The sequence below is a fragment of the Tubulanus polymorphus genome, chromosome 8 (assembly GCF_964204645.1).
Source record: "Tubulanus polymorphus chromosome 8, tnTubPoly1.2, whole genome shotgun sequence".
Lineage (NCBI taxonomy): Eukaryota > Metazoa > Nemertea > Palaeonemertea > Tubulaniformes > Tubulanidae > Tubulanus > Tubulanus polymorphus.
Genome location: NC_134032.1, coordinates 16413306 through 16435016, shown reverse-complemented (window position 1 = coordinate 16435016; position 21711 = coordinate 16413306). Strand labels below are relative to the sequence as shown.

General features: G+C 44.5%; 3 protein-coding genes across 4 annotated transcripts; 1 reads left to right on the top strand and 2 right to left on the bottom strand.

Annotated features, from left to right (window-relative positions):
* Nucleotides 1–1233: 1233 nt before the first annotated feature.
* LOC141909888 (methanethiol oxidase-like) lies at nt 1234–6429 on the bottom strand. The gene is made up of 11 exons (XM_074800569.1): nt 6129–6429; nt 5406–5581; nt 4781–4966; nt 3431–3551; nt 2979–3161; nt 2576–2757; nt 2409–2487; nt 1953–2074; nt 1793–1858; nt 1515–1660; nt 1234–1431 (listed from the first exon to the last, which is right to left on the bottom strand). The coding sequence occupies exons 1-11, from the start codon at nt 6130–6132 to the stop codon at nt 1242–1244; spliced, it is 1455 nt and encodes a 484-aa protein (XP_074656670.1). The 5' UTR covers nt 6133–6429; the 3' UTR covers nt 1234–1241.
* A 1070-nt stretch (nt 6430–7499) lies between these two features.
* Nucleotides 7500–11629, top strand: LOC141909889 (KICSTOR subunit 2-like). The gene is made up of 11 exons (XM_074800570.1): nt 7500–7680; nt 7794–8027; nt 8109–8249; nt 8644–8810; nt 8918–9055; nt 9138–9276; nt 9352–9441; nt 9850–9944; nt 10371–10536; nt 10611–10709; nt 11359–11629. Exons 2-11 carry the CDS (start codon nt 7911–7913, stop codon nt 11533–11535), a joined length of 1329 nt encoding a protein of 442 aa, XP_074656671.1. The 5' UTR covers nt 7500–7680; nt 7794–7910; the 3' UTR covers nt 11536–11629.
* A 2146-nt stretch (nt 11630–13775) lies between these two features.
* LOC141909886 (serine/threonine-protein kinase 4-like) lies at nt 13776–21198 on the bottom strand. Of its 2 annotated transcripts, none has more exons than XM_074800565.1 (10): nt 21088–21198; nt 20283–20363; nt 18864–19044; nt 18653–18715; nt 17950–18114; nt 17653–17820; nt 16949–17197; nt 16107–16332; nt 15232–15527; nt 13776–14503 (listed from the first exon to the last, which is right to left on the bottom strand). In XM_074800565.1, exons 1-10 carry the CDS (start codon nt 21099–21101, stop codon nt 14345–14347), a joined length of 1602 nt encoding a protein of 533 aa, XP_074656666.1. In that variant the 5' UTR covers nt 21102–21198; the 3' UTR covers nt 13776–14344. The 2 variants fall into 2 exon arrangements, with proteins under 2 accessions (XP_074656666.1, XP_074656664.1); XM_074800563.1 differs by lacking the exon at nt 20283–20363 and adding an exon at nt 19336–19428 and having other exon boundaries at nt 21088–21186.
* Between the last annotated feature and the right edge of the window lie 513 nt (nt 21199–21711).

Genomic DNA, 21711 nt, shown 5'->3' with positions numbered 1-21711 from the left:
CCCCAGTCCGGTGAAACTGGTCAACAGCCCCAGCCCGGTGAAACTGGTCAACAGCCCCAGCCCGTTGAAACTGGTCAACAGCCCCAGCCCAGTGGGGTAATCCAGTCCGATGAACAGATGTACACAGACAGTGATAGAGGCAGCAATAACGAGGTGAGTTACAAATAACAAAACTATAACCTCTCATTAAACTCTACAGTGACCTCTCATTAAACTCTACAGTGACCTCTCATTAAACTCTACAGTGACCTCTCATTAAACTCTACAGTAACCTCTCATTAAACTCTACAGTGACCTCTCATTAAACTCTACAGTGACCTCTCATTAAACTCTACAGTAACCTCTCATTAAACTCTACAGTGACCTCTCATTAAACTCTACAGTGACCTCTTATTAAACTCTACAGTGACCTCTCATTAGACTCTACAGTGACCTCATTAAACTCTACAGTAACCTCTCATTAAACTCTACAGTGACCTCTCATTAAACTCTACAGTGACCTCATTAAACTCGTTATTGACTTTTTTGAACTGATAACCCTAGCAGCAGCAGGAGCAGCAGCAGCAGCAGCAGCAGCAGCAGCAGCAGCAGCAGCAGCAGCAGCAGCAGCAGCAGCAGCAGCAGCAGCAGCAGCATTATGTAATAATCTTAGAAATATTCTACTTACGCGCATCAAAATAATTCCTGTGAAAATAAAAAAAACGATAAAAAGGCTGAATTTCTGATATGAATTCATTCTAATAATGATGATGTGTCTGATGATGATGTGTCTGATGATGTGTCTGATAATGTGTCTATAGTTGTATGTCAAACTGATTTGTACTTGAAGACGTATGTTACAATGAATTAGGACCTCACTGGTCAGTAGCAGCAGCTGCTGCTGCTGCAGCTGGTGACAGACGACAGCTCTAACTCGTTACCAAGCCGTCTCTTACTGACCAGCTGCGATAACTCGTAAACACGCTGTGACGATCCTACAACCGGAACTTGTTGACAATCTGGGGAGGAATCAAGGTTCTTTATTTTTAAACTAAATCCCGTTTATTGTTTTCTTCGAATCTTTGAGCTCGTATTCAGTGATGACGTCATAAGGAGATCTGCAGCGACCATATTGTAAATGTCAATCCATCCAAAATTGAGAATCGAATCCATAAATTCTTTTTTGAACGCACTAATTATTTCACTTTTATTTTCATTGTACATTAGACAATTAAATAAGCATTAACGGTGACATATAATATTCAAATCTTCGATTGAGCTTTTGGTTCACACAGCCAAATATCAGAGGAACAATCACCTCCCGGGTAGCGCATCTCGTGGGCTAGCGATGGACCACCGGGCTCTTGTCCAAAATCCACACAGAAATCTCTATTAACCTTCAAACCGCCGTGGATAGTATCAACATCAATTTGTATCATCATACCACCATTACTGAAACATTGAAAAACATGCATGTGACGTCATTAGGGGACGCATGGAGGCAGCCATATTTACTGCTAATCATATTTACGTACTTGATAAGTTGAGGATAGAATTGAAGGTCCCAGGCTGAGAAGAGGGAGGTCGTGACGTACATCCGTTTACCGTCTAAACTTAACTGTAACATTTGACATCCGCCCTCAACTTTCTTACCCTTCAGAAACAGCGCTTCCGGTTGAGCCTGTTAAATATACGGGAATGAAATAAGTTACAAGTGGCCAAAATCACGGGCTTTCTGCGTCAAGAGTTGTTGGTACCGCAACAACACCGTAAAGTTACTGATCCGTTAACGACTTGGGTATAGACAACGTACCGGAAGTTCTTGATCGTGTGTGACCTTCACCCCTTCACCGGAACAACAACTTCCTCCAATGAAAACCTTTGAATTGTAAGAGAATTGAAACGATGTATTTGTTACTGAAGTCAATTGGTAGAAATATAAGAATTATGTACGTAAGATATTGACGGATTACCTGACCGACTAATCTCGGATGTCGAGTGTCGGATATATCGTACTGTCTGAGATCACCGTGTAACCAATTACTGACGTACAGATATCGATCGTCGAGAGAAATCAGGATATCAGTGATTAGAGCTAAAATAGATGTATTTATACTTGAGACTATGTGGGTGCGGGGGAGGGAGAGAGGGTGCGGGGGAGGGAGAGAGGGTACGGGGGAGGGAGGGAGGGAGGAGAGGGTGCGGGGGAGGGAGGTAGGGTGCGGGGAGGGAGGAGAGGGTGCGGGGGAGGGAGGGAGGGAGGGAGGGAGGAGAGGGTGCGGGGAGGGAGGGAGGGTGCGGGGGAGGGAGGAGAGGGTGCGGGGGAGGGAGGGAGGGTGCGGGGGAGGGAGGAGAGGGTGCGGGGGAGGGAGGGAGGGAGGAAAGGGTGCGGGGGAAGGAAGGGAGCACTATGCTAGAGGAATACATACATGGCATCTCCGGAAGTGCCCAACCTTCGACCTTTTTGCTTGGAATTTGGATCACTTTCTCAGCCGCCCAACTTCCGCCCTACAAATAGAGTATCATATTCAAATCATTATTCGCGTCCTGGTTCCGTGGATCCTCACCCTATGACGTCGAAGGGTGTTAAACTGACCGTTGTTTTATAGATTCTAAAAATAGAACTGCTCAAAGCGCATCCGACGAATCCGACTGGAGATTCAGGATCGTGAAGGAATCTCACTTCTAACGGAATCACTCCGTCTGGTCCTAAATTGATCGTCTGTCGTAATTCATGAGTCGTCCAGTCCCATATATACAACGAGTTGCCATAACAACCTGAATCATAGAGAATACCACAGGCGTTCGCATCAGATTCGAATCTCTGCCGAGGGAGGATGGGATTTTTATCAAACTAAAACACATAGGAGCGGGGTCCACTCCCCCCCCCCCTAAACCAAACAGCTCTTCACAGCTGTTATAGGCACAGGTGCTGGGCTAATGTTGGTGGCTTCCTCCTGAACCCTCTATGAGTCAGACCATCAGTCTGTCAACTTTACCATTTTTCACGTCTTCGATATCGAATCCTTTCTTGAAGCAGCGAGGGTGACCCCATCCAGTCGATACTAGTACGTTATGATTCGGCTGATACCAAAAATCGTATCCAAATTCCGCGATATCGTGACCTCGATTCCATTTACCCCTCACAGAAAAATCACTACCATCCAACAATAGGAATTCACCTGAAAATAACTCGAACAAATAAAACTGGATTCCCAAAAATCATAGTTTAAAATGTTTATGGTAATATGATTGTATTGTATAAATGGCCTTTGGCCTAACTAAATCGGGGGCAATATCTAATCATCGTTAAAATGTGTTCTGAATAATTTGACCCGATTTGCACGCGATTATTTATGTAAATATTAATATCAAGTGTTTTATATCTATCTCGATAACAATTGACCTAACACGGCCCGGAACCCGTTATCGCCTCGCAACACAACAATACCTTTCCCGTCACCGTTAATATCGCCCATAGTACTGATCATCACTTCTCCTGAACCCAAACAGTGTGACGTGTGCAGGGTAGAAAGTCCGGTTTTCTCTAGAATGTCCTCGGCTTCCACCACCTGTAAATAATACAACCATTCAATATCTCTGTGAACCCAGTTCCACAGTTAACCCTGAACCCAGTTCCACAGTTAACTCTGAACCCAGTTCCACAGTTAACTCTGAACCCAGTAACCACAGTTAACACTGAACCCAGTTCCACAGTTAACTCTGAACCCAGTTCCACAGTTAACTCTGAACCCAGTTCCACAGTTAACTCTGAACCCAGTTCCACAGTTAACACTGAACCCAGTTCCACAGTTAACTCTGAACCCAGTTCCACAGTTAACTCTGAACCCAGTTCCACAGTTAACTCTGAACCCAGTTCCACAGTTAACACTGAACCCAGTTCCACAGTTAACTCTGAACCCAGTTCCACAGTTAACTCTGAACCCAGTTCCACAGTTAGCACTGAACTCAGTTCCACAGTTAACTCTGAACCCAGTTCCACAGTTAACACTGAACCCAGTTCCACAGTTAACACTGAACCCAGTTCCACAGTTAACTCTGAACCCAGTTCCACAGTTAACTCTGAACCCAGTTCCACAGTTAGCACTGAACTCAGTTCCACAGTTAACTCTGAACCCAGTTCCACAGTTAACTCTGAACCCAGTTCCACAGTTAACTCTGAACCCAGTTCCACAGTTAACACAGAACCCAGTTCCACAGTTAACTCTGAACCCAGTTCCACAGTTAACACAGAACCCAGTTCCACAGTTAACTCTGAACCCAGTTCCACAATTAACACAGAACCCAGTTCCACAGTTAACTCTGAACCCAGTTCCACAGTTAGCACTGAACTCAGTTCCACAGTTAACTCTGAACCCAGTTCCACAGTTAACTCTGAACCCAGTTCCACAGTTAACACTGAACCCAGTTCCACAGTTAACACTGAACCCAGTTCCACAGTTAACACTGAACCCAGTTCCACAGTTAACACTGAACCCAGTTCCACAGTTAACTCTGAACTCAGTTCCACAGTTAACACTGAACCCAGTTCCACAGTTAACACTGAACCCAGTTCCACAGTTAACTCTGAACTCAGTTCCACAGTTAGCACTGAACCAAGTCCCACAGTTAACTCTGAACCCAGTTCCACAGTTAACACTGAACCCAGTTCCACAGTTAGCACTGAACCCACATTAGTTTATTCCAGATGTTTTCATTCTTGAGTTGAATATTCTAGTCCCCACCCACGACAGTGAAACCACGGTTCCTGAAATCAATGGATTCATTTTCTTTCTCAAACCTTGTGTAATTTCGGGGATCTCGGGTCGGTTTTCGTGTCGAACAGATACACCCGATCGCCCTCTATCGTCGGAAAAATTATATACTTCCGGGCCTTCTCCGTATCACCATGACAACTTGAGCAGACGTTCCACCCGGAGTGATGAAGTTCATCTTCAAGATGAGTTGTTGTTGCCCTCGAAATCACCTGCACAAAGGTGAATAGAAATATATTCATTTCATACATTTTTTGTATGTGGGCGTTGGGCGGATTTTGGCTGTCGTTATACATTTTATTGTTTTCTGACTAAAACTCGAACATAAGGATATTGAATTGCATATAGTTTTGAACTCGATGTGAACCCGGTATAGATTTTCAGCGTTATCTGGTACAGACGATCACAACACGGTGAACTAGTTAGTAACGAACTAGTCCAGACCGGTTTCTATTTTCTAGATTGGAACGCGCTCTTTGCACTATGTTTATATATTGTCTATCAACGATATCGAAACTAACAAATCAAATTAGGTTCATTCTGTCCTGAAAGTGGTCCAACTTCCACTCCACCTAGTGGTTGTCATGTAACCCCCACCCCCTAGTGGTTGTCATGTAACCCCCGCCCCCTAGAGGGTACCACGATCACTACCTGACAATAAGTGGACGATGTTGGGTCGACATCAACAGTAGCCATGTAATCAGGCAGGTGCGCAGACGGCGTCTTCCTTCTGATACATGATACATAGATTAACTTTTCACGAGGACCTTTCATCGCTTCGAGGGGGGTCCTATAACCAGGTCCGTTATCTTCATCGTTACAACACGCTAGAAAAGAGAGAGGGAGTGAGAGAAACTGAGAGTGAGGGAGGGAGAGAGGGAGGGAGGGAGGGAAGGAGGAAGGGAGGGAGGAAGGGAGGAGGGAGGAAACGGAGGTGAGAGCGGACGTTATAAAGGTTTATAATGGTTATGACCCAGTTTTATACACCGCCACGCTTCAGAAGGTTTGTCTATAAGAGCCTATATGATTTAAATCTAATTTCTGAAAATGAAAATTTCTGAATAATCTAAGGATATATAGATTGGAGAGGACCAATTCTTTCACGCGCCGTTTAGCATTAAAATTCTTTCTAACATTAAAAAAGAAATCCAAGTCCAACAATCAGAAATCCGACAAAATATCAAAATGTTAAAATCTGAATCATTTTCGGTTTTCCACTAAATCCATTTTCAAGGAATAACGTCATTGTAACTAAATGGTCAGGGGCTTGGCTAAGTGTGATATATTGAAATAAAGTTTTTTTCAAAATATCATTTGTGTAACAAACTGCGATGTAGAATTGAAAAAAATATATCGTAATATCTACTGACTTACCCATAGCTACCCAGAGTAGAGTTACGACCTCGATTTGCTGTGGTTTGGAGCTTGTCTGGTATAGAGAACAACGCGAGTGGTTCCTTTATACTGTGAAAACCAATCGTTGACTGTCTGAACTTAAATCCAGATAAACCATTGAATAATCACCAGTTGTCGCGATAACTACAGTGAGCTTCTTACCGTTATATTGAATAGAACCTACGAGCCTTGTTAGATAATTGCTCGTAGATGGAACACACTATAGCCTTTTACAATCAAACGCTTGCTGTTATTTTAATGTGAGCTTATGCAGTGCTGCTGGGCGTCATTCGTTTGTTTTTTTTAACGATTCAACTTGACATACATTCAGCCACGACACTCAGCTGGCGAGCTGTCGTATCCGTGTCGGTTCCGGCAGTCCGTGGAAAAATGGCACAGAAACGTAGTTTCGTTTTGGAGTTTTCTGATTTTTTATTTGTGACTGTTCCTCACTGCTGGTGCCGCATTTTTATATACTTCCCTTATTGTTGGTAAACAATGACTATAGATCAGTCGAACTTACGCAGAAGGGTTTCAGATCCGTAAAAAAGACTTCTTGCAGAGAACTAAAATGTGCAAAAATGCGGCAGTGTCACCAGTTTGATTGACCAACCCTAACCCTAGGTCATATCTAGTAACCCTAACCCTAACTAGTCTCGAACCCGACACCTCAAGCGTGCCAGTCGAGCAAGTTAACCACTAGACCATAGAGCAATAGCGATTGTAGTCGGGAGTTTGTCTGGTGTGATAACTGGTTGGCACTTGGTGACTGACCGGGGCCCACTGAGTTTGTGGATTGGCCTGTCAGGTGTGTGGGTGATGAGGCCGTTGGTCGCATTGCGAGCCAGCGACCCGCGGCTGAGATGGGGAGTTTAATACCAATCGGCAGTAGGGCCGAGATCGGTCCCCGGCGACGCAATTCACAAGCTAAATTGAAGTTTGATCAACAATCTCTCTTTTGATCATGAATCATTTGGAATATTCAATTTTCTGTATCAATATTATGATCCTTTTTTACAGATCTCGCGGTTGAGACAAAATTAATTCGAGTCAAGAATTTGGATCCGGCATTCTCGGCGGGTGCATCTTCACCCGTCAAGGGATTCGAACCCACTACGCTAAAGCTGTTCGCCGAACCCCTCGACCTCACGAGTCGTTAGAGTCGTTACTAGCCGACCAGAATCCGGTCGTACCAATCACAGCGCTTGTAACAAACCGACAGTAGACTTCTGTTTGTTTTCCCGTTAAATGGACCAATCAGCGAACGTTTTACCGAACAAGGAAGTATTTCGCGAATCGATATATGACGTCTTGCGCAACAGCGCCAGTAATGAAATCACGCTTCGTGAGGCCAAGGGGCTGGTGGAAGCGAGTTCGGGAGTGATACTGGACCCCTGGCAAGCGAGGATGGGTGGGTGCGCTTCCTGGTCCGTCGTCCGTGTCCGGGATCCATCGTTCTCTACTCCGAGGCCGTACTCCGCGATATAGTCATCACCGGCGCTTCACCCAAGGTCGTTGCCCGATACGAAAAGTAAATAACACGTAAATTTAAATTTATTGAAGTTTCTCTCGCTACAAGAGGAGAGAGATTGATTACTGTCTTGTATTTTTTAAATTTTTCTGACCCGAACCCTGCGGCTCTAGCATTCTCTAACTCCCCTCTCTCCTGCTGCCACCACTCTGCGGCTGAGGTTGAGAGAGACTGACTGACTGACTGGTGCGCGGTCCTGCTGCCTGGCTGCTGCTGCTGCTGCTGCAACGATGGCGACAGCTGCTGCTTCTGGTGCTGATAATACTATATGTGTAGAACAGAGTGTACTGGAAGAATTCTTCAATTTAATCAGTTGTTTTATGTATGATAAAGCTAAAGATAAAGTTGTAAGTGTTTGAGTCAAGTGTGAGGAGGGCTCTGAGGAGGAGGAAGGTTTTCAAATAGTTTTCTGTTTATTCTAATTGTAGGAAAGAGAACGTGATTCACATAAAGCAAACTTCGGCTCTTCATGGGGGGTCATGTTAAACTCATTATCACATTTCAGCCTCGCTGAGAAAATGTACACATCATTAGTTTACCTCGGATTGAAATGGTTTGGTAGAAAGGAGGTAAGAGTTGTGAGTGGATCACTCTCCCCGCGGTGAGTGGATCACTGTCCCCGCCGTGAGTGGATCACTGTCCCCGCCGTGAGTGGATCACTCTTCCCCACTGTGAGTGGATCACTCTCCCCGCCGTGAGTGGATCACTCTCCCCGCTGTGAGTGGATCACTCTCCCCGCTGTGAGTGGATCACTCTCGTGAGTGGATCACTCTCCCCGCTGTGAGTGGATCACTCTCCCCGCTGTCAGTGGATCACTCTCCTTGTTGTGAGTGGATCACTCTCCCCGCTGTGAGTGGATCACTCTCGTGAGTGGATCACTCTCCCCGCTGTGAGTGGATCACTCTTAGCTGTGAGTGGATACTGAGGGAGGAACTAATCGTGTTTGATATTTCTATTTTGTAGAATTTGCGATCATCGTTTCAAATTTTACTCAGTGAATTGAGAAAGATTGAAGATCAACACAGCCGTCTGAATCTCACCGATCCGATTCCTCCCATCGAGAAATTACTGTCTCATCTGTGTGGCCAACTCGGTCACTTTGTAACCGCTAGATTAAAAATGATTGATTTGTATCCTTTGGTAACAGTATTAGGGAGGAGGGGGAGGAGTTGGAGAAGGGGAGTTGGAGTTTGAGGGGGTGTCATGGTCACAGACGGAACCTTAACGTGTTATGAAGTTATGAACAGATGGAGACGATGTCAGGAATGAAACAGATCGTGTTTGAAGACGGTCTCGCTGTAATTACTGAAATCATTCAATCTACGCAGAAAAACTTTCATCATCCGATATTAGCACCGCTTAAAGCTGCGTTCGGGTAAAAATAGAAACATGAAAAGTCGTCGAAATAATTGAAATTTGAGGTTGAGTTTTTAGAATGAATTGTTGTTGTTTTTCAGTTTGGAATGTGATATAATCAGTCAATTATTACAAGCTCAAATACAGATGAGTTTATGGCAGTTCTTACCGTCATTGTTTCATCTACAAGAGGCTCACGTTAAACTAAACGCCTGGGGTTATGTAGACCCTAATAAAGAGGTTTGTTTTAATGCCACTAGGGGGCGCGGCCGCGAGTTGATTACTTTTTCTAATTATTGTTTTTCTGTTTTTAAGAACCGTAAATTATCGTTTGGTAGTAAAATTCCAGCAGCACCAGCTCTTTATCAGTGGATGATGAAACTGAAATCAGTTCTCGTCGCCAAGGTACGTAACATATTTATCCTGAACCCGGAGGAGACACTGAACCCGGAGGAGACACTGAACCCGGAGGAGACACTGAACCCGGAGGAGACACTGAACCCGGAGGAGACACTGAACCCGGAGGAGACACTGAACCCGGAGGAGACACTGAACCCGGAGGAGACACTGAACCCGGAGGAGACACTGAACCCGGAGGAGACACTGAACCCGGAGGAGACACTGAACCCGGAGGAGACACTGAACCCGGAGGAGACACTGAACCCGGAGGAGACACTGAACCCGGAGGAGACACTGAACCCGGAGGAGACACTGAACCCGGAGGAGACACTGAACCCGGAGGAGACACTGAACCCGGAGGAGACACTGAACTGAATCTCTGAATCTCATGTCTGTAATTGTTTTGTCTTGTAGTTCAGTTTATACTTCTTTGAAATATTGAGTAAACAAGCGCCGATAACTGAGGTGAAATCAGTGATGTCAAAGTCTTCTATCGATTTCCATTCCAAGTAAGTCACATATCCCTCCCTCCCCCTCCCCACAGTCATACATCCTTCCCTCCCTCCCCTGATGTCACTCACCTCCCCTCACTCCCCTGATGTCACTCACTCCCCTGATGTCACTCACCTCCCCTCACTCCCGCTGTCACTCACCTCACTCCCCACAGTCATATATCCTCCCCTCACTCCCCTGATGTCACTCCACTCACTCCCCTCCCCTCCCTCACTCCCCGCTGTCACTCCCCTCCCCTCACTCCCCGCTGTCACTCACCTCCCCTCACTCCCCGCTGTCGCTCACCTCCCCTCCCCGCTGTCACTCACCTCCCCTCACTCCCCGCTGTCACTCACCTCCCCTCCCCGCTGTCACTCCCCTCCCCTCATTCCCCGCTGTCACTCACCTCCCCTCACTGACCAGTTTGAGTTATTTATTTACAGACTGACAACGTTTCAGAAGAAGACCGATGCGTTCAATGTATCTCTAGTGTTTGATGTTCACGGTATCGAGGATCTATATCACGGATCCGGATACGCCCATCCCTCTAAATACTGCGACCCGCCGAAAGGGTTAGAATTATTCCCGACTATATTCTCATGTCCCGGAGTAAGCGTTAAACCGTGGTTTAATCCGATAAAACTTCTATTTGTTTGAATCAATGAACTGATTGTTTATTGTAGGATCGACCCAGTGATCACTGGCCCAATGTAGTCATGATGATTAATGATAAACTAACTGACCGCACTCAATTTGATAAAATTGTTTACTTCTTTGATAAGGTGCGTAATTCACAGAATAACAATAAAGTTTTAATTGTCGCTATGTCAACTATCCACTGGTTAACCAACTGTTAACCTACAGCTGATCCTCCCTTCTGTCGGACAGCAACTCATTCTCCCTTCTGTCGGACAGCCACTTATTCTCCCTTCTGTCAGACAGAGGCTGATCCTGAGGGGTTTTATATGATATCTTCCAATGTTCTTCAATCAGCCATTGTCTCTACAACTACCTCAGAATTCACTTTGCTGCCTCAGAGAATATCAATCTGGATCCAGTTCCACAGTTGTGAGTTAGAGTTAACCCTGAACTCATGATCCAGTTCCACAGTAATTGTGAGTTAGAGTTAACCCTGAACTCATGATCCAGTTTCACAGTTGTGAGTTAGAGATAACTGTGAACTCAGGATCCAGTTCCACAGTTGTGAGTTAGAGTTAACTCTGAACTCTGGATCCAGTTCCACAGTCGTGAGTTAGAGTTAACCCTGAACTCTGGATCCAGTTCCACAGTCGTGAGTTAGAGTTAACCCTGAGTTAAAGTTAGTTCATTTTCAAAGAGTTAACTGAAAGTTAAGTCTTAACTCACAACTGTGGAACTGGGTCCAGTCCTGTCATAGTCTACTGATAGTTTTTTTGTTTTTCTCTCCTTCAGAAAATGTTAAAGACGTATTACATGACGCGTATTGAAACACGTATCACCCTGGTGGTCATCTTCGAAACTAAAAAAACTGAGAAAGATTCCTATATTCAGAATTCATTGAATGAAATTGCGTCGACTTTAAGATTGACTCGAATCTTTGCCGCTTTAAAACCGGGAACTAAAATGTAAATAATTCTTCTCTTCACGGGTAGAAAATTCACTTTATTTATAATTGAAAGATTATATACAAGTTTAGCAGCTATTATTATTATTATTATTATTATTATTATTATTATTATTATTATTATTATTACACATATATATTATATTTACAAATTGTGCTGAAAATGAATAAATTCTGCGTGAATAAAATCAATAACAGAATGAGATTTGATGTTGTTTGTTTTTGATATGGTGGATGAGTGGAACACAGTGAATTCCAGTCTTTTATACAATTGTCTGAACGCAGGGCAAGATTCCACTATCAACACAGAGAGAGAGAGAGAGAGAGAGAGGAGAGAGGAGGCGGCTGAGAGGAGAGAGAGGGGTGAGAGAGGAGGCGGCTGAGAGGAGAAAGGGGTGAGAGAGGAGGCGGCTGAGAGGAGAGAGGGGTGAGAGAGGAGGCGGCTGAGAGGAGAGAGAGGGGTGAGAGAGGAGGCGGCTGAGAGGAGAGGGGTGAGAGAGGAGGGGGCTGAGAGGAGAGGGGTGAGAGAGGAGGCGGCTGAGAGGAGAGAGAGGGGTGAGAGGAAGAGGTTGAGAGAGAAAGGGCAATTTATGTTTAGCAGGGTGAATGGATACCATTAATTAACTATGACACAATTAAAGCCTCTACGACCCTCCATACAACACCCATCCCTCAGTTCTAAGTACGTTCATGATATGGATCAAGTTTTCAATAAATGTAGTGCATTGAATATAGTCTGGTACTGTGACCCACTCTGTCAGTCAGACTGTCTTGTAGGGAGGAGCTATCACCCTTCTGGTACTGTGACCCACTCTGTCAGACAGACTGTCCTGTAGGGAGGAGCTATCACCCTTCTGGTACTGTGACCCACTCTGTCAGTCAGACTGTCCTGTAGGGAGGAGCTATCACCCTTCTGGTGCTGATGAAGGTTACCATTAAGAAGCCTCGAAACAGGTTTTGGATATTTCTATTTTTTGCATTAAACCCATTGAAAGCAGTTCAAACATTTAGCAGCCATTCTGGGGAGGGGAGAGGGAGGGGAGGGGGAGGGGAGAGGGAGGGGAGGGGGAGGGGAGAGGGAGCACTCTCCACAAACACTATTCAACTCCTACAGTCTTAATACATGTAACTCTAGCGTAGTAGCTGCAGTGTAGCACAATGTAGCACCATTACAATTATAATGAATATTAATTATAATTATATCATTTATACACTGTATAATAATGTATTTTCATTCTTACATGAGTTCAGTTAATACAATGTTTCTCGGGTAAAATAAAGTTGATACAATGTACCTCTCTAGGAGTTGATACCTCTCTAGGAGTTGATACCTCTCTAGGAGTTGATACCTCTCTAGGAGTTGATACCTCTCTAGGAGTTGATACCTCTCTAGGAGTTGATACCTCTCTAGGAGTTGATACCTCTCTAGGAGTGGATACCTCTCTAGGAGTTGATACCTCTCTAGGAGTTGATACCTCTCTAGGAGTGGATACCTCTCTAGGAGTGGATACCTCTCTAGGAGTTGATACCTCTCTAGGAGTGGATACCTCTCTAGGAGTTGATACCTCTCTAGGAGTTGATACCTCTCTAGGAGTTGATACCTCTCTAGGAGTTGATACCGCTCTAGGAGTTGATACCTCTCTAGGAGTTGATACCTCTCTAGGGGTTGATACCTCTCTCGGAGTTGATACCTCTCTAGGAGTTGATACCTCTCTAGGAGTTGATACCTCTCTAGGAGTTGATACCTCTCTAGGAGTTGATACCTCTCTAGGAGTTGATACCTCTCTAGGAGTTGATACCTCTCTAGGAGTGGATACCTCTCTAGGAGTTGATACCTCTCTAGGAGTTGATACCTCTCTAGGAGTTGATACCTCTCTAGGAGTTGATACCTCTCTAGGAGTTGATACCTCTCTAGGAGTTGATACCTCTCTAGGAGTTGATACCTCTTTAGGGGTTGATACCTCTCTAGGAGTGGATACCTCTCTAGGAGTTGATACCTCTCTAGGAGTTGATACCTCTCTAGGGGTTGATACCTCTCTAGGAGTTGATACCTCTCTAGGAGTTGATACCTCTCTAGGAGTTGATACCTCTCTAGGAGTTGATACCTCTCTAGGAGTTGATACCTCTCTAGGAGTTGATACCTCTCTAGGGGTTGATACCTCTCTAGGAGTGGATACCTCTCTAGGAGTTGATACCTCTCTAGGAGTTGATACAATGTACCTCTCTAGGAGTTGATACCTGTCTGGAGTTGATACCTCTCTAGGAGTTGATACCTCTCTAAGAGTTGATACCTCTCTAGGGGTTGATACCTCTCTAGGAGTTGATACCTCTCTAGGAGTTGATACCTCTCTAGGAGTTGATACCTCTCTAGGGATTGATACCTCTCTAGGAGTTGATACCTCTCTAGGAGTTGATACCTCTCTAGGAGTTGATACCTCTCTAGGAGTGGATACCTCTCTAGGAGTTGATACCTCTCTAGGAGTTGATACCTCTCTAGGAGTTGATACCTCTCTAGGAGTGGATACCTCTCTAGGAGTGGATACATGCTGTAGTGTGTGACTGTACTTTGTAGCATTACATATATTCTTTCAACACTGAAAAGCCAACAACACAACAAACACAGGGGCCCAGAACTCACAAGCCCAGAACTCATGGGCCTTGAACTCATGAGCCCAGAACTCACGGGCTCAAAACTCACGGGCCCAGAACTCATGGACCCGGAACCAGACAGAACTGTTGAAGAGCCTGGTGAACAGATTGTAAACTGCGGAGTGTCTTTAGTTCAAGCGGGAAGCACAAGGTGGCGTTATTTGACTAGAAATTCTGTTGTCTTTTTTTCTTGACGTCGATTGCGTCTAGAATTGGTTGACGTTTAGCCTGATATCTCTGACGTAATTGTTCTATTTCACGTTCCATTTCTGGATCTAATGAAGCGATCTGTATCTGAAGTTCATCATACGATAAACTCTTTAACTGTAATAAATACAACATCTATTTTAAATACATACAATCCCGGCGGGTTAGAGGGGAGTGAGAGGGGAGGGGAGTGAGAGGGGTGAGAAGGGAGTAAGGGTGAGAGGGGAGGAGTGGGTGAGAGGGGAGTGAGGTGAGAGGTGAGGGGAGTGGGGTGAGAGGGGATGTGAGGGGAGTGGGTGAGAGGGGAGTGAGTGAGGTGAGAGGGGAGGAGGGGTAATAGGAGGGGAGTAAGGGTGAGAGTGGAGGTGAGGGGAGTGGAGAGTGGGGTGAGAGGGGAGGAGAGGGGATAGGAGGGGAGGAGAGGGGATAGGAGGGGAGTAAGGGTGAAAGGGGAGAGTGGGTGAGAGGGGTAATAGGAGGGGAGTAAGGGTGAGAGTGGAGGTGAGGGGAGTGGAGAGTGGGGTGAGAGGGGAGGAGAGGGGATAGGAGGGGAGGAGAGGGGATAGGAGGGGAGTAAGGGTGAGAGGGGAGAGTGGGTGAGAGGGGTAATAGGAGGGGAGTAAGGGTGAGAGTGGAGGTGAGGGGAGTGGAGAGTGGGGTGAGAGGGGAGGAGAGGGGATAGGAGGGGAGGAGAGGGGATAGGAGGGGAGTAAGGGTGAGAGGGGAGAGTGGGTGAGAGGGGTGATAGGAGGGGAGTAAGGGTGAGAGGGGATGTCAGGGGGTGGAGAGGTAGGGAGTCGGGGTGAGAGGGGAGGTGAGGAAGGAATATGCTAAGATATACTCACATAATCAAAGTCGAATTCACCGTCTATAAATGATCGTTGGAAATGCTGTTGTTGTCTACTAGGTGGCGCTGCTGCTGGACTATGAGTAGGTGTAGTATTAATGACTGGTACAGCAGCTGAGTTTGCAGGTGCAGCTGGTGCTGGTATACAATCACCTGATTCATCCGGTAGCTGCTGCTGCTGCTGCTGCTGCTGCTGCTGTTGTAATTGTTGAACTTCTTTCTCTTTTTTCTCAAAGTGATCGAGGTAGGCTGGGCGATATTTACTACTGATCGGCATTTCATTCGTATCGTGACCTTCAACACAACACAACTATATAATTACTAGCACTATTACGCTGTACCCCTGGTGGGTGGTTCGTACACTATAACGCTTGCCCCCTGGTGGCTGGTTAGTACACCATTACGCTGCACCCCCTGGTGGTTGGTTCGTCGGTATAACGCTGCACCCCCTGGTGGCTGGTTAGTACACTATTACGCTGCACCCCCTGGTGGTTGGTTCGTACACTATAACGCTGCACCCCCTGGTGGTTGGTTCGTACACTATAACGCTGCACCCCCTGGTGGCTGGTTAGTACACTATTACGCTGCACCCCCTGGTGGTTGGTTCGTACACTATAACGCTGCACCCCCTGGTGGCTGGTTAGTACACTATTACGCTGCACCACCTGGTGGCTGGTTAACACACTATTACGCTGCACCCCCTGGTGGCTGATTAGTACACTATTACGCTGCACCCCCTGGTGGTTGGTTAGTACACTATTACACAGCACCCCCTGGTGGCTGATTAGTACACTATTACACTGCACCCCCTGGTGGTTGGTTCGGACACTATAACGCTGCACCCCCTGGTGGCTAATTATTAAATTAACATACGTTTCATCGTAGATTCATCATCCTCGTCATCAGTATCGTTAATAACCATGGTTCCGAGTTCAGAGTCCAGTTCAACCATCGTGTTAGCATTACCACCGCTTAATAGTGTACTGTCATCATGCATCTGTACGAGCGATGCACCTGTCGAACCGCTATCAGCTGCAGACGGTACCATTGTACCTGCATCTTCATTCTTAACCATAGTACCACTATCAACTTCATCATCCTGTACAATATAGAAAACCGTTATAAAACTACATCTCCCCAAATAATTCCCTCTCCCCCTGTGACCCTCTCCCCATGTGACCCTCCCCCACCTCTTCCCCTGTGACCCCCCCCCTCCTCTGCAATCATAATGTTGAATAAACTACTAACTCAAGGAAACGTTTTCGAACTAATGATTCTCCGTTATTAGGGTCTGATCTAAGGAATGAAAGCATATCTGAAATTTCGCTTGCCCCATCCGTTGTATGGAGTGGGAAAAAGCTTTGTGACATAAATTGCCCTAGCCCGGGGGACAAGTGATAATGATAACCTAGTCGTCCAAATGTGGCAGGGTGTATGATAACAGCATTGCTACTAGCTCAGCTAGTTGAAATATTCCCTTTGGCTCAGCGGTAGAGCTTAATCGGGCAATCGGCTTAGATGGGACCCTGGGCCCAGTTGCACAGTCGTGACTTAAGTCCAAAAGTGGTCTTAAATCTTAAGATTGGTCTTAAGTTGTTAGATTGGCTATAGAACTAAGTTGGTCTTAGACTGGTCTTAAGTCTAAGCCATGACTATGCAACCGGCCCCTGTTTATTAGTCAAGTTTGCCGTAACACAGATCAATGATTAACGTACCGAGTCATCGTCATTCTCGTGTTGTTCTGCGTTTGCCTCTAAAATTCCCTTCGCTTCGACGATCATTTTCTGTAGTATAACGCACGGTCTGGCAGCTTGTATAAACGCGTGTTCTAATAGTTGAGAAGCCGTAGCTCGATCATCGGGATTCTTTACCAGACACAACGACACAAAATCTATAAACTCAGCCGACCATTTATCGGGATTACGAAATGACGGAGGTGGTTTCGTCGGAATCATGAATATAGCCTGTTTCAAATATACCCGTACATCATTGTTAACACGATACCACGACAACAAACTAAACTCTTTATCAATTCCATCGAGTACAAACTTTCTAGGACCAGACATGTTTATAAAGAGACAATACAAGGTTAGAAGCACACAAAACAAAGATCCATTCAGGATCAGGACCCAGTTCCACAGTTGTGAGTTAAGATTTGACTCTGAGTTAACTCATTGAAAATGAACTAACTTTAACCCAGAGTTAACTCTAACTCACAACTGTGGAACTAGGTCCTGGGTTCTTATAGAACCACACCATGAGTAGGACCAGAGTAATCTGATCAGCGGGGGAGGGGGGAGGGTTAACACTTACTCTCATCGGATGTATATCTCCATACGGTGGGGGAGGGGGGAGGGTAACACTTACTCTCATCGGATGTATATCTCCATACGGTGGGGGGGGGGAGGGTAACACTTACTCTCATCGGATGTATATCTCCATACGGTGGTTTTCCTTCAGCCATTTCTAAAGCAGTAATTCCTAAACTCCAGATATCAGCGACACAGTCGTATCCGATTTCTTGTATAACTTCAGGAGCCATCCAATACGGAGTTCCTATTACTGTGTTACGTTTAGCCATTGTATCCTTTAAATAGAGAAGAGTATAGACAAAATAGTGTTTGATCTACAGTCTGCAGTTTCCAGGCTGAAGAGACGTGCAGGTTACAGGCTGAAGAGACGTGCAGGTTACAGGTTCCAGGCTGTAGATACTTACAGTCAGTTGACCAGCGACACCGAAATCAGCTAATTTCGCGTGACCTTCAGTGTTCAGTAGAATATTACCAGCTTTTATATCGCGATGAATCTTTTTACGTTGATGTAAATATTCTAAACCTTTCAACGTGAATGATAAAATAGTCGCAATTTCTCTTTCTGTCAACTGTAAAACAAACAAAACACCTTATTGGATACAGAAACAGAGCAAGGGCTGGTCGGGGGAAAACAGAGCAAGGGCCGGTCGAGGGAAAACAGAGCGAGGGCCGGTCGAGGGAAAACAGAGCGAGGGCCGGTCGAGGGAAAACAGAGCGAGGGCCGGTCGAGGGAAAACAGAGCAAGGGCCGGTCGAGGGAAAACAGAGCGAGGGCCGGTCGAGGGAAAACAGAGCGAGGGCCGGTCGAGGGAAAACAGAGCAAGGGCCGGTCGAGGGAAAACAGAGCGAGGGCCGGTCGAGGGAAAACAGAGCGAGGGCCGGTCGAGGGAAAACGGCAATACCAAGGATGACTAGTCAGATTAGATATATTGGAATAAACCAAGCGATAAAGTGGGTAGTAAGTGTCTAATTTGCAACGGGTTTTAAGGATCTTGGTCTCAACAAAAAGGGGGCGTAATTCCACTGATGGGAAGGCAGGGGCTTGGACCTCAGAAACTGCCCCCTCCCCCCGATTGTCTCCTGGGATTATCAGGTGGTTATTAATTACCGTTTTATTTCGAAGTCTCATGATATCCGACACAGATCCAGCTCCACAGTATTCCATTACAATCTAGGAATAAATCAGTAAAATACAATTGAAACCAGTTGTAACGAAACTAACAACTCTTCCTCTCTCACTCTCTCCCTCAACTCTCTCTCTCACTCAACTCTCTCCCTCTCCCTCTCTCTCTCAACTCTCTCTCTACCTCAACTCTTACCCATAGATCGGTATTTTTGAAATAACTGCCGTAATACTTGACGATGTACGGACTATCACATTGTTGCATGATTGATATCTCTTTGATAATCTCCTGTAGATCTGTATCGACGGGAACCTGTTTAATAGCGAGCACCTGTCCTGATTCTTTATGTAACGATTTAAATACACTGCCATATGAACTGAAAACAAAAACATTCGATTTAACGAAGAGAAAATTCAATATTTCAATATTTCAAATAAGAACGAATGATTTTTTAATTCTTAAGCTAAAAAAATTGACAACTTGATTTTAATTTCTGCAGAAGTTAAAAGTCAACGCAGCTCACGGTACTATTCTCCAGTAGTTCTAGAACTGATCACAAATTTAATTTCAAGAAAAAACAACGTGTCAATTTTCAGCCTATAATAATTGTTTTGCGGTGTAGGAAGCACACATGCTACTAACAGCAATCCCCCGAAATCATTCTTACCCTTCTCCAAGTTTACCTAATACGTCAAATACCTCATCGGGAGGTCGCTTCAGGTGTTCCTCGCTCAAACGTGTCAATGACGTACTTTCATTACTATAGCAACAAACAAAGCATGCCAAATAATAAAAAATATTCACAAAGCCACAATATATCGATCTGTGAATCTCAGTATCTCGATCTGTGAATCTCAGTATATCGATCTGTGAATCTCAGTATCTCGACCTGTGAATCTCAGTATCTCGATCTGTGAATCTCAGTATCTCGACCTGTGAATCTCAGTATCTCGACCTGTGAATCTCAGTATCTCGATCTGTGAATCTCAGTATCTCGATCTGTGAATCTCAGTATCTCGATCTGTGATTTCAGGGGCTGGGGTAGCTCATAAATTAGTTGAAGTTAACAAGTCGATAAACAGCATTGTAACCATTGCTATTTCAATTGTTCATCAAACAGTCAATTTCAACCAACTTTTGATCAACTCCATTCAGCCCCTGATTGACTATTTGAGGTTTGAAACCAGATCCAGGGCGACTTGTGAGGAGAGACTTGATGCTATTTCAGTACGGGGAGTGTGTCTAATATCATAGTGCCCTGGATCCAGACCCTGTGAACATTACTGATACAAACAAACATGCAACAATAAACAAATACATGTATATATAATGAGTGATATTCACCAGATACAAACAACAACAGCAACAGCAACAGCAGCAGCAGCCACTACTGCAGCAGCAGCAACAGCAACCGCTGCAGCAGCAGCAACCACTGCCTGCAGCAGCAGCAGCATCATGCATCATGCATGGCTACACAAATAAACATTTTACAAACTGTTGGGTAAAATATTGAGGATTTCAATAATCAGTGTTTGTGAAATGTTAACAGCTAAAACTGAGGCTAAAATAGACATAAAAACCATGCAAATAAATATCTGACGACTCCTTCCTTACCCTCGACCTATTTTACATATAATATCAAATACTTCATCTGGTTGACGAGCGAGACTTTCATCGCTTAGTCGCTTTAATTCACTGCATCACCAACAACAGCAGCAGCAGCAGCAAAAAACGATATCATCATTAAATCATAATATCAGATCTATCTAGTCTCTGGTCTGGAGCACTCTGACCCCTTCCTCCCTCTCACAGCTTCAACTGTTTTAGGCCTCCCTAAAGAAGTTCTAGTTCGGATCGCCTTCAGTTAAGTGTCTCTAATGTTTATGTACTGTTTGTAACAGTGTCACACAATGAAGAGATTCAGGCACGTTGGAAGAAATTCTTAATTACCAACCAACGTCCAATTGCCGGTTTTTGACAGGTTCTAATATATATATATATATATTGCTGCAAATTTACTTCAATTTTATTTTCATCGAAAAAATGACATCCAAAGAAAAACGTTATTCAGTAAATTATTTCCAATATAATAAACGTGAGTGAGATAAGACGACATTAACTGCAGTTAGATCCTGCACCACTGACAGTCCCATCATTTCATCAAAGAAGAACTGGACTCAACCCCTTCTGAAACATGCCAAACACGCTTGGGTGGGTAGAGAGGGTAGACAGAAACAACAGAATATATTTTTTGTCTCCACTCTCTGCTTGCTGACTGTTTGTTGGACTAAGTAAAATGTCAATAAATGTCTCTGACTCTAGGCTTAAGGCGGCCACACCGTCATCGGGGAGAGTTCTGGGCTACACGACCACCGTATCATAACTGACATTAGAATCTGACTAAATTCTTACTAATTACCTTTTATTTGACATGTTTTACTGTTTGTAATCGTTACAGCATCTTAAAACTTTCTTTCAATCAGTAACTGGAACCAGGAAGTAAACTTCATCAGTCGTGTATTTAAACGGCGGATTTGGACTGGACTGGGTCTGGACTGGGTCTGGACTGACTGAGACTAAATGATGAAATAATCGACAGCAATTATTAAAAATATGTTTAAACTTTATATCAATACATTATCTAATAAAATTAACTAAGTTTTAAATGTATTAGAGTCGCAATATAATACGTAAATTTGAATTGATTATTCATTCTCGAGTATGTGCAAATGACACTAGGGATACTTGATACCGTTTCAATACATATTCTCAAGCATTTACGAATTTGCCTCGGAGGAGTTATACGCCAACCAACATCGAAACGGCGAATTTACAAAAAAACGACAGATAGATTTTAAAAGTCATTTAAACACATGATAAATATTCTTTATTCTAACCCAACGCTACCCATGCGCCATCTTTCTTAGTATGGTGTTAAATGCCATTCTCATCTAACTTTACTTTACTAAGGAGAATATTCATTTGAAAATAACCCAACAATGAGGCTTGGTTTTTTAGTTCAATAAAAATATCAAATATAAGT

Coding starts and splice junctions, on each gene's coding strand:
- LOC141909889 (XM_074800570.1), top strand. CDS start 7,911: ATGGCGACAGCTGCTGCTTCTGGTGCTGATAATACTATATGTGTAGAA. Junction 8,250..8,643: donor AATGGTTTGGTAGAAAGGAG/GTAAGAGTTGTG, acceptor TCTATTTTGTAG/AATTTGCGATCATCGTTTCA. Junction 8,811..8,917: donor AGATTAAAAATGATTGATTT/GTATCCTTTGGT, acceptor CGTGTTATGAAG/TTATGAACAGATGGAGACGA.
- LOC141909886 (XM_074800563.1), bottom strand. Junction 16,333..16,948: donor ACGAGAATGACGATGACTCG/GTACGTTAATCA, acceptor TATATTGTACAG/GATGATGAAGTTGATAGTGG. Junction 15,528..16,106: donor TGATGAATCTACGATGAAAC/GTATGTTAATTT, acceptor GTTGTGTTGAAG/GTCACGATACGAATGAAATG.
- LOC141909888 (XM_074800569.1), bottom strand. Junction 3,162..3,430: donor TATTAACGGTGACGGGAAAG/GTATTGTTGTGT, acceptor AGTTATTTTCAG/GTGAATTCCTATTGTTGGAT. Junction 1,432..1,514: donor TTCTATCCTCAACTTATCAA/GTACGTAAATAT, acceptor TCAATGTTTCAG/TAATGGTGGTATGATGATAC.